Source organism: Anopheles ziemanni, chromosome 2, assembly GCF_943734765.1.
Source record: "Anopheles ziemanni chromosome 2, idAnoZiCoDA_A2_x.2, whole genome shotgun sequence".
NCBI classification, from domain to species: domain Eukaryota; kingdom Metazoa; phylum Arthropoda; class Insecta; order Diptera; family Culicidae; genus Anopheles; species Anopheles ziemanni.
The window spans coordinates 90,640,217-90,654,007 of NC_080705.1; the positions used below are offsets into that span (position 1 = coordinate 90,640,217).

A 13,791-nucleotide genomic window follows, 5' to 3' on the forward strand; every position below is an offset into this window, starting at 1 on the left:
AGTATAGTGTTTCTTTTTCTTATCCACTAGTTTGCGAAGGGCAGGGCGACATTTAGCCATCGTGAAGTTTTCTTCCGACGCGAGTGCACCGTTTTAGATACCGTACTACTACTATGTGCTCGCTGAAAGTGGTGAACGTGATGCGGTTTTCCAAGCGCTGTGGCATTTCCATGTGACGAGGTGATCGCAGTGATAGTACCAAATTTTCATCGCACCATGACGTTCTAAAAATCATTCAGAATTGATCCCAACAACTTAGTCTACCAAAAATATAGGAAAATGCAGACGATTCGCAAGAAGACCAGTCCATTGAAATGTGAGTATGATTCATAACGCTTATCTTGCTTTACTCTTACCATACTATGATAAAATTTACACCTATTTACTCATTTTTCTACCTTCTACATATTTGGAATAAATATTCAAAACTAGCATGATAATAAATAGCTATACGATTTCTGAAGAAACATTTAAATGCCCAAATGTTCACTACAAAAGCAACGCTTTTCGGATACAGCATAACAGGGTCTTTAATTTCATCAAAATCTTTTTAAAACCCGTTTGATAAACAAACCGTTGGAAGCTCAATTTAAAACCCTTGTGAAGTTATCCAGAACAACCGTACACAATTTCTGAACATGTTTACACAATATACGACACTTGGTTCGTTGCTGTTCTGATCACGTACAATAAATGATCATCTAGTAGGGATGGGGCAATTTGTTTGGAACCAGGAAAAACTCACAAGGAAATCCTCATAATTTTTTTTTATTTAAATGATGCAATGATAATGTTGTCCATTTTACATGTAAAACGATTAATTTATTAAGACACTTTACTTACCTTGTTGATTGTTAGATTGTAAAGGTTGCTTTTGAATCAGTTTGATGAACCTAAACAAATTTTTCAGCTGATAAAGGAATGCGAAACTTTAATTGCAAAATTCACAAAGATTCGATCGCAGAAGATTGTTCAATCAATTTCCGTGGGATCTTGAAAGAAATATTGGGATGATTGAATCTTGTTGAAAGATTCATAACACAACACTAATCAAATGGTATTCGACGAAAGTGGATTGTTGTTGTTGAGTCAGTCAACGTTCGACCGTCACAGGCGACGGCAGACCGCTGGTTTTGTTGCGGAAAGTTGGTAGCACAACGATTCAAAGTGCGGAACAAAGTGCGTGTTTAAATGCAGGCAATGATGAGTAATCGATCGTCATTGAAGGCTTTCGCACAGTAGGATAGCAGATACGAGGATGCCCATTCATTAATCGTGGAGGCTCTTACAATTGATCCTTCAAACGCTTAGTGTCACTGTGTATCCTCGAGGCGGTTGTCGCTATCCATCACGAGACCCGTGAGATTGTTGTAAAAACGGCTCCCGCTCAAGGGATTACCCTATCATTCCAGCCACCTGCCCGCCGGAGCCCCCGTGATAAGTGTAGTCAGTTATGTGCGTCTCAAGCGAATTCGTTTGTAAATTGCAAATTGCCTGGTCTACAGTTTGCGTTATCCGGTGTTAAGTTTTCATTGCTGGTGGCCGCCTGTGCGGCCTAGTTTTCGTAGGACTGTCGACAACGGCGGCGTATTTACACTTCGTTGACGTCGCGGTCGAGACAAGGTAGAATATTGGTGGCAAGGAAGTGTGCGTTTCTGTTTTACATCTGTTCGCTGCACAAGCTGACAGAAACGTAGTGTTGCATCCCTTGCACGGGTTGCCCCTGAAGATGGTCATTCGCTCGGTGGACGAGTTGAACAAACAGCAATCTGGGAGAACACAACAATCACGATTTACCTATAACCCCAGGCCAACGCTGGTGTAAACGGTTCCCCTTGGCAACGCTAGCTAGCATCGAGCAGTAGAAACATGAGAAATTCACCACGTTCGGCCGATCGAGGTATCCTGCGACGTAAGGATGTCCATTTCCAGGCTCTCCCTGTCAAACAATTTCTTTAAATCGGGTCTAATGTTATCCTTCACCGTTCTTTTATTTTCTTTCAGATCGAAACGAACCCGGGCGGTTCTTCGGCGATGGAGTGAGCTTCAAGGCGAAGCTCATCGGCATCCTGGAGGTCGGCGAGGCCCGAGGCGACCGGATGTGTCAGGAAGCGTTGCAGGTACGGATGAAAGTTTACACGCACCGTAAGGGAACAAAGGGCTATCCAGGTAGTGACGGGACGAGTGCATATCAAGCGGTAACCGCCCTCGATCGCTCGGTCCGGTGTGCTATTTATAGCACCACCATATACGCCATCGTAAACCGCCGCGAGATGTAGTATCATCCCGCACTACCCCGATTAAATAGACCTCCGTGTTTGCCACAAGAATGAAAAACTGCCGCAGTTTACAGCCTGATTTCGTCATCGTTGTCCGCGAAAAAACGGATCATTTACTAAAAACACTCTTCGACGCTGCCGCACACGTACACGCCGGTCCCTAGTCTCCAGTGGCAGTAAATTGGTTTCAATTTGAAAAAAAAAACAACGACGCGGCACAGGAGCAGCTCCCCGTTTTCCAGTGGATTAGAACAGTGGGGCCATATCATGTGTCAGTCTAGTTTGCTTGAAATACAAACAAAGTACCCCACACCGCAGCGTTTGTGCGCATCAATGACGACCAAGCTGCTTTAAATCATCTAGCCAAGTAACTAGACATTCGCGAATTGAAGAAGCAAATCTCATCTACCGCGAATGTTTGTGTTGAAGTTCTTCGCTTTAAAAGCGTAATCGCCATAGAGTATGTTGAATTGCGAAAGGGGATATAAAAAAAGCGCAAATCAACGCCAGAAAGCGGCGGCCTTCACAACGAAGCAGCGTTTCGAACCGAATGAAGCGAATTGTTGCACTGGCTACTGCGATCATTCGTTACGCATGATTAACCTAACCGACGAACGCCGTCCACGATTGCGAGCATTGTGACCGCGTTGTAACATACTGAACGCTATTTGTCTGTTTGTGATTGTTTTTTTTTCTCAAAATTCTTTACACCACAATGTCGGTAACATTGAATTGAATGTTTGATGCGGTGACCGTCTGTGCTGGGTGTTGTGAAGTAATTTGCTTTACAACAATACGAATTTCTACTCGCTTTTTTTTAAATTTTGTTTGCTTTTGACCCTGTTCCTGTCCAAGATTTGATTTATATCATCACGTGCTAAATATGATTCAACAAACCATGGTCACTATTGACTGAATTCTCCGTTTCTCATATTATTTGTTGTCTACAGGACCTGAAAATGGCAATCCGCGCCGCAGGAGAACACAAGCAGCGCATAACGATACATGTCACGATCGATGGACTACGGTTGAGAGATGAAAAAACAGGGGTAAGCGGAATAACTGTCCTCCAAAAAACGTTGGCATTAATGTTTTCTTTGATTTTACCTGCAGGATTCTCTCTACCACCATCCCGTGCACAAAATATCGTTCATCGCCCAGGACATGACGGATTCGCGTGCATTTGGCTATATTTTTGGTTCCCCCGACAGTGGGCATCGGTTTTTCGGTATCAAAACCGACAAAGCCGCCAGTCAGGTGGTGCTGGCAATGCGCGACCTATTTCAGGTTGTGTTCGAGCTGAAGAAGAAAGAGATTGAGCTGGCCCGGCAGCACATTCAGAGTAAGATAACGGCCCACGAACATCAGGCCGTATCGTCCGCGTCGTTAATGGCAAAAGGAGGCGGTTCGACGATGGACAGTGGCGGAGGCGCTAGCGGTAGCTATGGGAAAGGTCATGCTAGCGACACCGGCAGTTCGACCTTAGGATCGCTAGGCGCTGGAGCATCGTCCTTGGGGGCAGGCCCGAGCAGCTGCATCAAGATGGGAGTCGCAGGAAAGAGTGAAAAGTCGCCGGAATCTGTGGCGGATCTCGTCGACCTCGAGCAGGAGTTGAGCTGCATCCAGCGAGGCATCACGCAAATGGAACGCATCACGCCAAGCGAAGGACCAGGCAAAAGTGTGTTGGATGACGATCCATTTGGCGATTCATTTGCCAACATACCTCCGGTGAGATTGCATTCGAATATTGCAATTTTTATATCGATTTATACTTTTATAACCCGGATTCGTTCCTTCTAGTCATACAATCTTCTACCACCACCCGAATCCAGCAAGCGCCATCAGAAACAGATCAATCGTTCGACAGAAAACCTACCAACAACTGAAGCAAACCCCGTCGTTTCGTCCACGCCACCGCCGATGGCAGCTCCACCAGTTCCAGCTCCTACTCCCACCAACAGCACCACCAATAACAACGTCGCTGCCGCCTCGACCAACAGCGCCAACACTTCTGCCACCGGTTCTTCTGGAGGCGGCACAGGATTGCAAAATCATTCGAATAGCACAACCAGTAACAACCACCAAGCCTCCAATCTCCCAGCCAGCAGCACGATGAGCAATAGTAACTCAACGCAGAATGATGATTGGTTAAACTCGCCACCAAACACGTCTCGTTTCGATCCCGATCCTGTGCGATACTCCGATGAACCAAAGATTGTAGAAGAGGGAGGAAAGGTGCGTTTGATTTTCGTTTCGTTCATCTTGTACTCTAGTTGCCCTGTAATGATTTCCATCTTATCTTTTGTAGGTCCCTCAAGCATCAACCGCAGCACAACCGTCTTCGTATACTGACGTCTTCACCGACCTGGATCCGCTCGGCACTGGCAAGATAAAGCCGTACATCGACAAAAAATACTTTTTCCAGGAGCTCAAGAATCCACCAAAAAAGGTACTGAAGGATCTGTCCGGTAAGGACAGCACGTTCAATGCAAACTTTGCATCCGATCAGGAGCAATCGTCGCCCAACCTTTTGCAGCAACAACAGCAGCTGCAGCAGCAACAGCAGCAGCAACAACAGCAACAGGCGGGAGCATCGCTGAACACGAGTAACATCTCAACGTTGGCCAGCGGAAGTGGCGATCTGTTTAAGGCCAGCTTTGAAGAGTCACAATCAAAGTCCCAGTCGAAATGCGCCTCCGAATCGACAGGAGCGGATAGTGAGGGTCTGAGGAGTGGTTCCGGAAACGGCGGAATACCGCTGATGGAATCCAAGCCAATTGATCCGTTCATGGAGGATGAAGATTTCTCCAAACTACAGCTGGATCCGTTCGAGGTGCACTTTTCGCGCAATGCTTCCCCACGAAACGCTGGTGTGCTGGAAGGAAAACCTTCCGATTCCGACGAACCTTCCGGAGGCCATAGGACGTATTCGGATGGAAAAGATGGCTCAGTGTACAATGGGCCGCTGCAGGTAAATCTTCCCCCGGAATCGTGGGCCAGCTACATCAGCCAGAAGCGTCTCGAGCGGCAATCGTCGGAAGTGAATGCCGCGGGTTCCGGGCAGAGCACTCTCCCCGGTCACCGGAACCGTCCGGCGACTAGTAGCGTGTTCAAGCAGAACACGGTCGATGTGATCTCTAGTATAAGCTCCAGCTCGAAAAAGATGAAGCCAAACTTGTTTGGGCAGAAGTTCTCGAAGCGCGATTCAAACAGCATAAACATGCGCCGGCTGCAGGAGAGCGATTCGTTGAGTGAAACGGAAACGGCCCCGGAGCCACCTCCGCGACCCGATTCCGGTTCGCACATTGAACCGCCACCGTTGCCACCAAAAAAGCAGTTCGCCGACATCGTCATACGGCCGTCACCACGCGCATCCCTTGCCAGTGCGGGTAGCGGGTCATCCGCAGGCAGTCACGGACCACGCGAACGCTACGACTATGTTGGCTCTAAGTACGACAGCAATCGCTCACCGTCGGGTGCATCGTCGGGAACTGCACCTGGCACCGACGCTCCTCCGTTGCCATTGCCATCGCGTAAAGTCGGCCGTACCGCAGGTGAAACGGTTGGGCCGGGGCGTCCGCAGAAGAAATCTAACGACGAAGACGACTACCTGACGCCGATCGGAAAGGCAGACATTCCAACACTTCTGCCACCACCGCAGCGTAAAGATGCCTCGAAGACGAACCGCTCGACGAGCCGCAAGCAATCGGAGACGGATCCGCGCAACCTGGACGAACCAACGCCACCACCGACGTCCAAGTCGCCGCTCGGACACGGCCAGCACCAGCATGCCACGTCCGCGTTTCTGCCCGACATTACGCTCAGTCAATTACTCACACTCGGTATCGATGAGTTGGCGGCAAAGCTGGCCGTGCCCGTGTCCAAGCTGAGTACCATGACACTCGTCGAGCTGACCACGTACCTGTCGGAGTTTATCGAAAACAGCAAGTACCCTTCGGCGCCTCCCTCCGCGGCTGCCATTCCGCCACCGTCGGCTGCCCCTTCGTGGGCCACTAGCAGCAGTATCAGTCAGGATAATACCGCAGGACTAGACGGGGGAAGCATCAGTGAATCGCCCGTCTTTAAGGTCAGCTTTGACGACTCGAACGAAGTAGCAACGTTTGTGGCCAAGTTTGACGACAACTTCGGTGAGGAAGAACGTGCGCGCAGTGGTTCGGGATTTGGTTCCGGCGGAGGTAGTGGTGGTGGATCGACGTTTGTGGCCAACTTCGATAATCTCAATCTACAACCGGATGTTCACGGTGGGCGCAGCATGGCAGCTTCGAATGCACCCCCGGCCGACAAATACGCTGTATTCCGAGAGATAATCGAGCAAGAGATAGGTCCCACTGCTGCGGATGCCACCAGCGACGGGTTCGCCGTGGAGCAACCGGAGCAACGAACCGTCGGATTGAACGACCTCGCAGCATCGTTGGACTTACAGCAGGAGGTTGCATCGGAGATGAGTCGTCTATCGCCGGCATTCGCTAGCGGGGAACCGGGTGGACTCGGTGGAACTTCTCCCTTACCGCAGGGAGCCAACTCGTTTGCGAGCTCGCTGAACTCCGTGCCAATCACGAAGCCAATCGACACGAAGATAACGGAGGTGATTTCACAGGCAAAGGATCGGTACGCCGCCCTGAGGGATATCATTCTCGTGGAGGATCTGTTTGAGAAGCCAGCGCAGCCGCCTGCAGCCGCACCGATAGCGCGCATGGAGTCGTCCTCGTTCGAAGAGCGCGACCTCGATGATGACGCAAAGTTCGAGGCCAATTTCGACGACATGGTTATGCCACAGCACGATAGTAACCAGTCACCCGAGATCAACGTTTCCGATGCGGATTTCATCGATGAGGATACGATGCTACCAACGCGAACGTCCGCTGATATGCTTTCCGCCAACGTCGGTTCGATGCGCAACACGGCAACACCGCGCGAAGATCTCGAGATCGACGAGCTAATGCAGAAAGCGGTCTCGAATTTGTCACTGCACAGTACCGATCAGCTATCACCTGGTCCGAACGCTACGACTCCAGGACCTATGCAGGGTGGTGGTTTGGCGGTGAAAGGTAGTCCGCTGCTACAGCACAGTTCCACTTCACCTTACCGGCCACCAACGTCCACTTCCACCACACTCCTGAACGACATGGTTGCTCCGAAGAGCAAATCGCCCTCGCTTGGCAGCAGCACCGTGCAGTACGATACACTTTCGCTCGGAGGAAAAGGAGGTCTGAGCGACATGAGCACTTCGCCGATCCCGCTCGTACAAACGAACAAGCTCGGCTCGAGTATGGCGCGCAGCCCAATTCTGAAGCCATCTCCGATGTCCCGCGGGCACCACCAGGACCAGGACGGTATGAAGAGTTTGAAGGGAAAGAAACCGACACCAGCACCACGTGGTCAAACTTCGTCCAGCGAGAAGCGATCATCTGGTTCGATGAGTGACGGTGATGGCGAAACTTCACCCGAGGGCGACAACAACGAGGGTAAGTGTTCCTACGCACAGTATCGAACTTGTTAGAAGGACGACTCCTTACCTACTTGTACTTTGCAGGTGGCAAATCTTCCAGAATGACTCCGACCAATGCCAGCGAATCATGGGCCGTGTTCGATCAACCGGAACCACCGCAGCACGGTTTGAAGAGGCAGGATCTTCGCCATGAATTACGTCATGACGGTGGAAGAAGTATGTGTCAAACGGGAAGGTTGTCTTGTGTGCATCTGTGACATCAACTCAAAAAACTGGTTGTGGTTTCTTTATTCTTTTAGGAAGCGATAAGAATGGTCCCGATTCACCGTGCTCATCAGATCCGAAAGACGAATGGACCAAGACGGACCTGCGTGAATATGGCCGACGATGGCCAACGAAGGGTCACACTTCGTCGTCTTCCCGTGATGTCAGTCCATGGGACGAGGAAGGGCCGGACTATCGCAAACCGCGCTCTGGAATGCACAGCGGTGGTGATGGGGTGGCACCGTCGATGCGTCATCATCATCCGACGTCGGGTGAGCGTTATCATCATCCACGAATGCCACCCCGGCGGATCAACTCGAACGACGAGGACTATGACGATGAGTGCGTAAAGGATCGTGGCCAGCAGCGTCGTCGCATGATGAAGGGTGGCGTCGGATCGCGTAGTCGGGACAATTTCGAGGACGAACACTGGTACCACGAACACCACGGACCCGCGTGGTCCTCCCCGACGGAAGATGAGGAAACGCGCATGCCGCCGGGCGGCCAGGGACGTTCGTTCGATCGTAACGTGTACGAACGTAGCACTTACGGGCCACCGTATGAAAAACGCGAACCGAAGAGTTTGCCACCACCGGCGGGTTACGATCGGCGGGAGTATAAGGCCGGCTACGACAAACGCAAGTACTACCGGGAGCGAGAACCGTCGCGCGGTGGCAGTGGCGGTGGTAGATCGAGCTACGATTACGATCCGTACGGTGGCGACGGAGGCTACGGTAGGCGATCTGACTACGATGATGGTGGCGGTGGCGGTGGCGGTGGTGGTGGTTACGAGCGTCCAAGCCGTGATTCACGTGCCGCCCGGGAGTACTTCTATGAGCGCGAGCGGAAAAGCTTCGACCGGGAAAGCAACGAATCGTATGATAGTCGCGAACGGCGCAGCTTCGGTGGCAGCGGTGACCTGTACGGGAGTCTTGATAGTCGGGCGGAGTATCGCGAGCGCGACCGTTATCTGTCGCTGGATAAGAGTCGCTCGTTGCGCCGAGGGATGCGAAACGCGGGGAGTGCCCGGCTCGATCAGGACCTGGATCAGGACTCGGAGGGTGATCTGATGGGTGGAATGGGGGGCGGTGGTAGGTCGGGTGGTGGCGGTGTGAACAGTTTGCACCGCTCTAGTCAAAACATCGGCCGAAGCAGCAAGCAGACTCAGCAGCAGCAGCAGCAACAATCGCAAATGATGCTTGACGATGATGTGTGGGGCTTTACGAAGGGAGGAGCACCGGTAGGGGGCGGTGGCACGATGCCGTGGAAGCGACCCTCTAGTGCGACCGAGCAAGAGGGACGTCGATACAACGAAGGCCGTCGCGGGGTATGCGCCACCGGTGGAGGAGCAGGCGCGTCGGGTGGTATGCACGCCGCAGTCGGTTCCGACGGAGAAAAGGATCGGCGGTTCCGTAAGAAGAGCCGGTCGCGCGGTGAACGGAAGGACATGGAGATGCGCTCAAATTACGCCACCATGCGCTACCCGTTGCGGTCAAAGGAGGACTACTTCGATTTCGATGCGGTGGAAGGAGGAGGAGGAGGAGGAGGTCGTGGCGGTGGCACCGGAAGTGCCGGTATCGGGGTGGACGATGATGACGACGAAGAAGAGGAGGATGACGTCCGACCGGTATCTGGTGGGAAGATGTTGATGGACGACGGGTTGGACGACAGTCCGGCATACTATGGTCGACGTGGTCCGGGTGTTGGCGGTACCGGGGCGGGATACTATAGTAAATCCATAACGCCGCGACAGGAAGGACGTAGCCTGAATGACGCATTGATCGCACAGGAAGCGAAAAAGATGTCGCGCTATGAGTACGAAGAGGAGGCCATTCGCCGCATGAAGAAAAGCAATAGTCGCGACCTGTACTTCGAGGGTGGTGCACCCGGGTATGCCAGCGTGACCCCGCCAAAGAGTGCAGCTCAAAAGCATCATCAGCAACACCCAAGCGGCACCGGACCACGGATGGACTTTGAATTCGATGAGTTCGCAGGCTCCCCAGGAGGTGGTGGGGGTGTTGTTGGAATGGCCCCACCATCGGCACTCGCTGGAGATGGCTTTGAAAGCGATTTCAATTCTCCCCCGGGTGGTGGAGTAGGAGGTCGGGAGGCCACTACTGGTGGGGGCCGGGAAGGACAGAAATCGTATCGCTTCTCTAGTGACTTTTCGAGTGATAAAGAACGCGCGGGTCACTACGGACATGAGTCTTCAGCGGGTGGCTACCATCGACAGCAGCACTTCAAGCACAACCACCCCGATCCGGGTGATTATCCGACTCATCACTCACAGTCACTGCAGCAGCAGCAGCAGCTGTCGGCCACATCGACACCGCCGCTGCCCTCTTCGGGCCACCAACACCATCCGCCACATCAGCGTGAGCAGCAGTCCAGCGGATCAAAGCTGCGCTTCAACGAGAATGTCACCGTATCCAAGTTTGACGCCGAGGCGACCACAATGTTCGAGGATGATTTCACCGGACGTTCTGACGCTGAGCAGGATCCCGATGAGCAGCAGCAGCAGCAGTCACATGGTGGCGGATGGTCCGCAGCAAACCTCACCCAACGTACCAGCCCTGGTCCGGCGGCAAGCAATAATGGCAGCAACAAAAAGATATTAAAAACCTCTAGTCATCAGCAGGCAGCGGGACAGCAACAGCAGCAGCAGCAGCAGCAGCATCTTCAATACCAGGATAACATACGCAAATCGGACAGTATTAACATTTTCGCCAAAAAGGTCGACGACCCGTTCGAGGACGATGATTTCTTCGCCACCGGAGGCAACAGCAACGGAGGGGGAGGCGGGGGCCGGGGTGACCCGTTCGGGGGCGCATCGACCGTAGGGCACGCGGATAGAGGCGGTGGTGGTCCCCCCGTGAGCAATATCGCCGCTGGCACCAACACGACCGCCTCTTCCGGTTGGGACAAAAACTTTGCCAACTTTGACGACAACATCTGATTACTCGGTAGCCTGATGATCGACAGCAACTTCCTCAGTCGCCAGCTGAGCCGAAGTTTGAGTGCCCGGCAGCAGTACCAGTACTGCTGCCAACAGGACGAACATCAGCGCTACTCACTGGCCAAGGACATTCGGAAGCTGTACATGCGCATCAAGCACTGCAACCGGTACCAGGTGTTTGTCTAGGCAGGGATCGTCGTCACGTAAAGGGAATTTTGGGTTGCCCGTGCCCGATCATTTCGCCATTGCTTTTGTTGATTGTACATTTTTATTTATATTCATCGATGATGATACTACCAGCTAACACATTCTTCTCAGCCTGATGAGCTTTAATCATGTTTACGATCACTTCATCAGCACGCACGAGCCAGAATCGCAAAAGCAAAAGGTCCTACTGACTGGTTCAGTAGACAACAGAAGGAAGGGGGACGTATGAGAGGTTGAGATTTGGTACGTTATAAGTAGATTTACTAGTGTGATGCTGGCTTGTGCGCTCGTTCACACATATTCATATCAATTATCAACCTTACAAGCTAACGCTTCTGATTAGTTAAATTATTGTTTTTACCTTGGTGACCATGGAGGCGATTGCAAGGGAACTTTATTAGTAAATAATATACTGAAAAACACTAGTAGATATTATTATTATTAACACTTCATACTCTGGGAACGATCAAAGCAAAGATGTTGCCGCTGCTGTTGCCGCCAGCGATAGGGACAGGGTGAGACTGGGGTGACACCGATACAGGGCCATGTAAAGCGCCAGAAAACCAAACCAAACGCGGTATTCAAAAAGTACTTTGTGTCTGTTTAGCTCTCCACGTTTTCCACCTCAATATTTAGATGTAGTGCAAAACTAAAAAAAAAAAACAAAATTTTACCCCTTTTCCAAGCATTAACTTTTGGACGACGGGCACAAGGTGTGCTGGACAACAAAAGTGATTGTATTACCGCAACCAAATGGGAGGGCTCCTTTCCATCCGATTAAACTTCTCCCTTCCACCTAACACACTAACCGGTTACGGCATAAGGTACGCAAAAGTGAGAGGCGATATTACAGCAGAAATTACGGTATTACTACAGACAACCTGAAGTTAGTATTTTTATTTTGATATAACAATCGCATTAAAATTCCTACTCCTTAAACACACACTTACTCACCACCAACCTAAACTCGCGAGCACCACGTGGCTAGGACACAACTATTGCGCAATATTAGTCGTTAATTATGTCAGCAGAGCGTTTTTACAATTCTGAAAATTGCAGCATGAGAGACGTGATAAAAACGTAGCAGCACTGTCGAACCAAGTTGTTCCCCTTTTTGACTGACCCCTTGGCCCCCGGGGGATGTTTGGGGAAAATTAAAATCAAACACCCTGATAGTCGTTTCTCTCACCCTTTTACCTTGCGTGAAATGGACCCCATTCCCGGTCCGTTTCGGTGCAATTGTTCTTGTTCCATTGACTTCCCTTGTGTTTCGATTGGGCTGTTGAAAGGTTAGTTCTCGAATCGAGTGATGAGGGCAGATGAAATGGCGGTTTGGTGCGTTAGGTTAGCAATTTGTTGAATGTAATGTAATGTAACTCTCAATCGCGTACGCAGCCATGAAGTATTTCATTGCTTCACTATCAGTAGCTTCATTTGTAATAATTATTAGGTACCAGAGTGTGATTCGAAACGTAAAAACAAAAGTTTAGATTAATGTGATTCCCTTGCTGCTAAAATGAACCGAGTGCTGGTAAAGAGAGTACGTCAGAAGAAAGCAGAACAGCAGGTTGTAGGTATTTAAAATAATTTAAACCGAATCATGGGACTTTGCTAATGCCAGTGGAAGAGTGGAAGCCCTAATTCGATGATAGGTAAACGTGTGCAGCTGAAAAGTACGCTTTTGTGTAGAACTGTGTTGTGCTTATGATATTTTCGTTTTGTAAAATATTTGACGAAAAAAACGTAGAAGAGCCAAGACCGGCTTTTTAAACATTCTCAATCTCTACTTCTTGATATTCTGAAAATCTTGGCCGTGTTGTTGCTATCGAAAAAGATTGATGTGTGGTCATGAGCTGTACTTATGCCGCGCAGATAACGTCCCCATTATATTTAAACCAACCGAACAGCTTTCCCACGAATTAACTGACAACACCAGAACATCTACAGAAATCGTATCACAAATAAGATTTGCTAGTGTAACATATAGATGAGATGTTGCTCTCAAACGGACGGAAAAAATTGGATCAAATAAACGAGAAACAAAATTCATAGAGAACAAGAACAAACTGAAAGGAAAAGCATAGAACTAATCAGGTAAAGTTACAAACAACTAATCCAACAGTATGGAAACAGCAACTGGCTGAATGGAAAGATATGCAATTGTTGATATTAAACCCCAAAGTCCCAAGTGAAAAAGAAGCGAAGGAAAAGAAACTATCAGTAAATAAAATTCAAATTAGAAGATTTCGTGTAGTCTTGACTATTTTTACTTCGTTTGTTTTCTTCTGAAACTCAGTCAGGCAGCAATTGTAGATGTTTTTTCTCTTGGATACTATAGTGCAGACATTGTTGCATGTTTCAAAACTCTGACGAACGAAAAACTAGAAAGCAGCAAGTGACCGAAAACGGAACCGAAATTATGAATTCAGTGCTCTGACGATTTCTAACGTCGAGAGAAAGAATTACAGCATGATTTAGTAACAAGGAAAAGTAAAAGGTTGGGTACGTCGAACGAATGAAGTAAAGTGCACGACACATGCGCAAACACATCGAGCAAAGACAAGGAAGTATGTGACGAAAGGTGGATAAACAATGGTTACAAAAATACAAAGCAA

General features: G+C 49.9%; 1 protein-coding gene across 1 annotated transcript; it reads left to right on the plus strand.

Moving 5' to 3' along the window:
• Positions 1-1,786: 1,786 nt before the first annotated feature.
• Positions 1,787-10,969, plus strand: LOC131294710 (protein disabled). The gene is made up of 8 exons (XM_058322755.1): positions 1,787-1,912; positions 2,005-2,120; positions 3,230-3,328; positions 3,393-4,007; positions 4,080-4,514; positions 4,588-7,765; positions 7,834-7,965; positions 8,049-10,969. The coding sequence occupies exons 1-8, from the start codon at positions 1,870-1,872 to the stop codon at positions 10,967-10,969; spliced, it is 7,539 nt and encodes a 2,512-aa protein (XP_058178738.1). The 5' UTR covers positions 1,787-1,869.
• Positions 10,970-13,791: the final 2,822 nt, after the last annotated feature.

Coding starts and splice junctions, on each gene's coding strand:
- LOC131294710 (XM_058322755.1), top strand. CDS start 1,870: ATGAGAAATTCACCACGTTCGGCCGATCGAGGTATCCTGCGAC. Junction 2,121..3,229: donor TGTGTCAGGAAGCGTTGCAG/GTACGGATGAAA, acceptor TGTTGTCTACAG/GACCTGAAAATGGCAATCCG. Junction 7,966..8,048: donor ACGTCATGACGGTGGAAGAA/GTATGTGTCAAA, acceptor TTATTCTTTTAG/GAAGCGATAAGAATGGTCCC.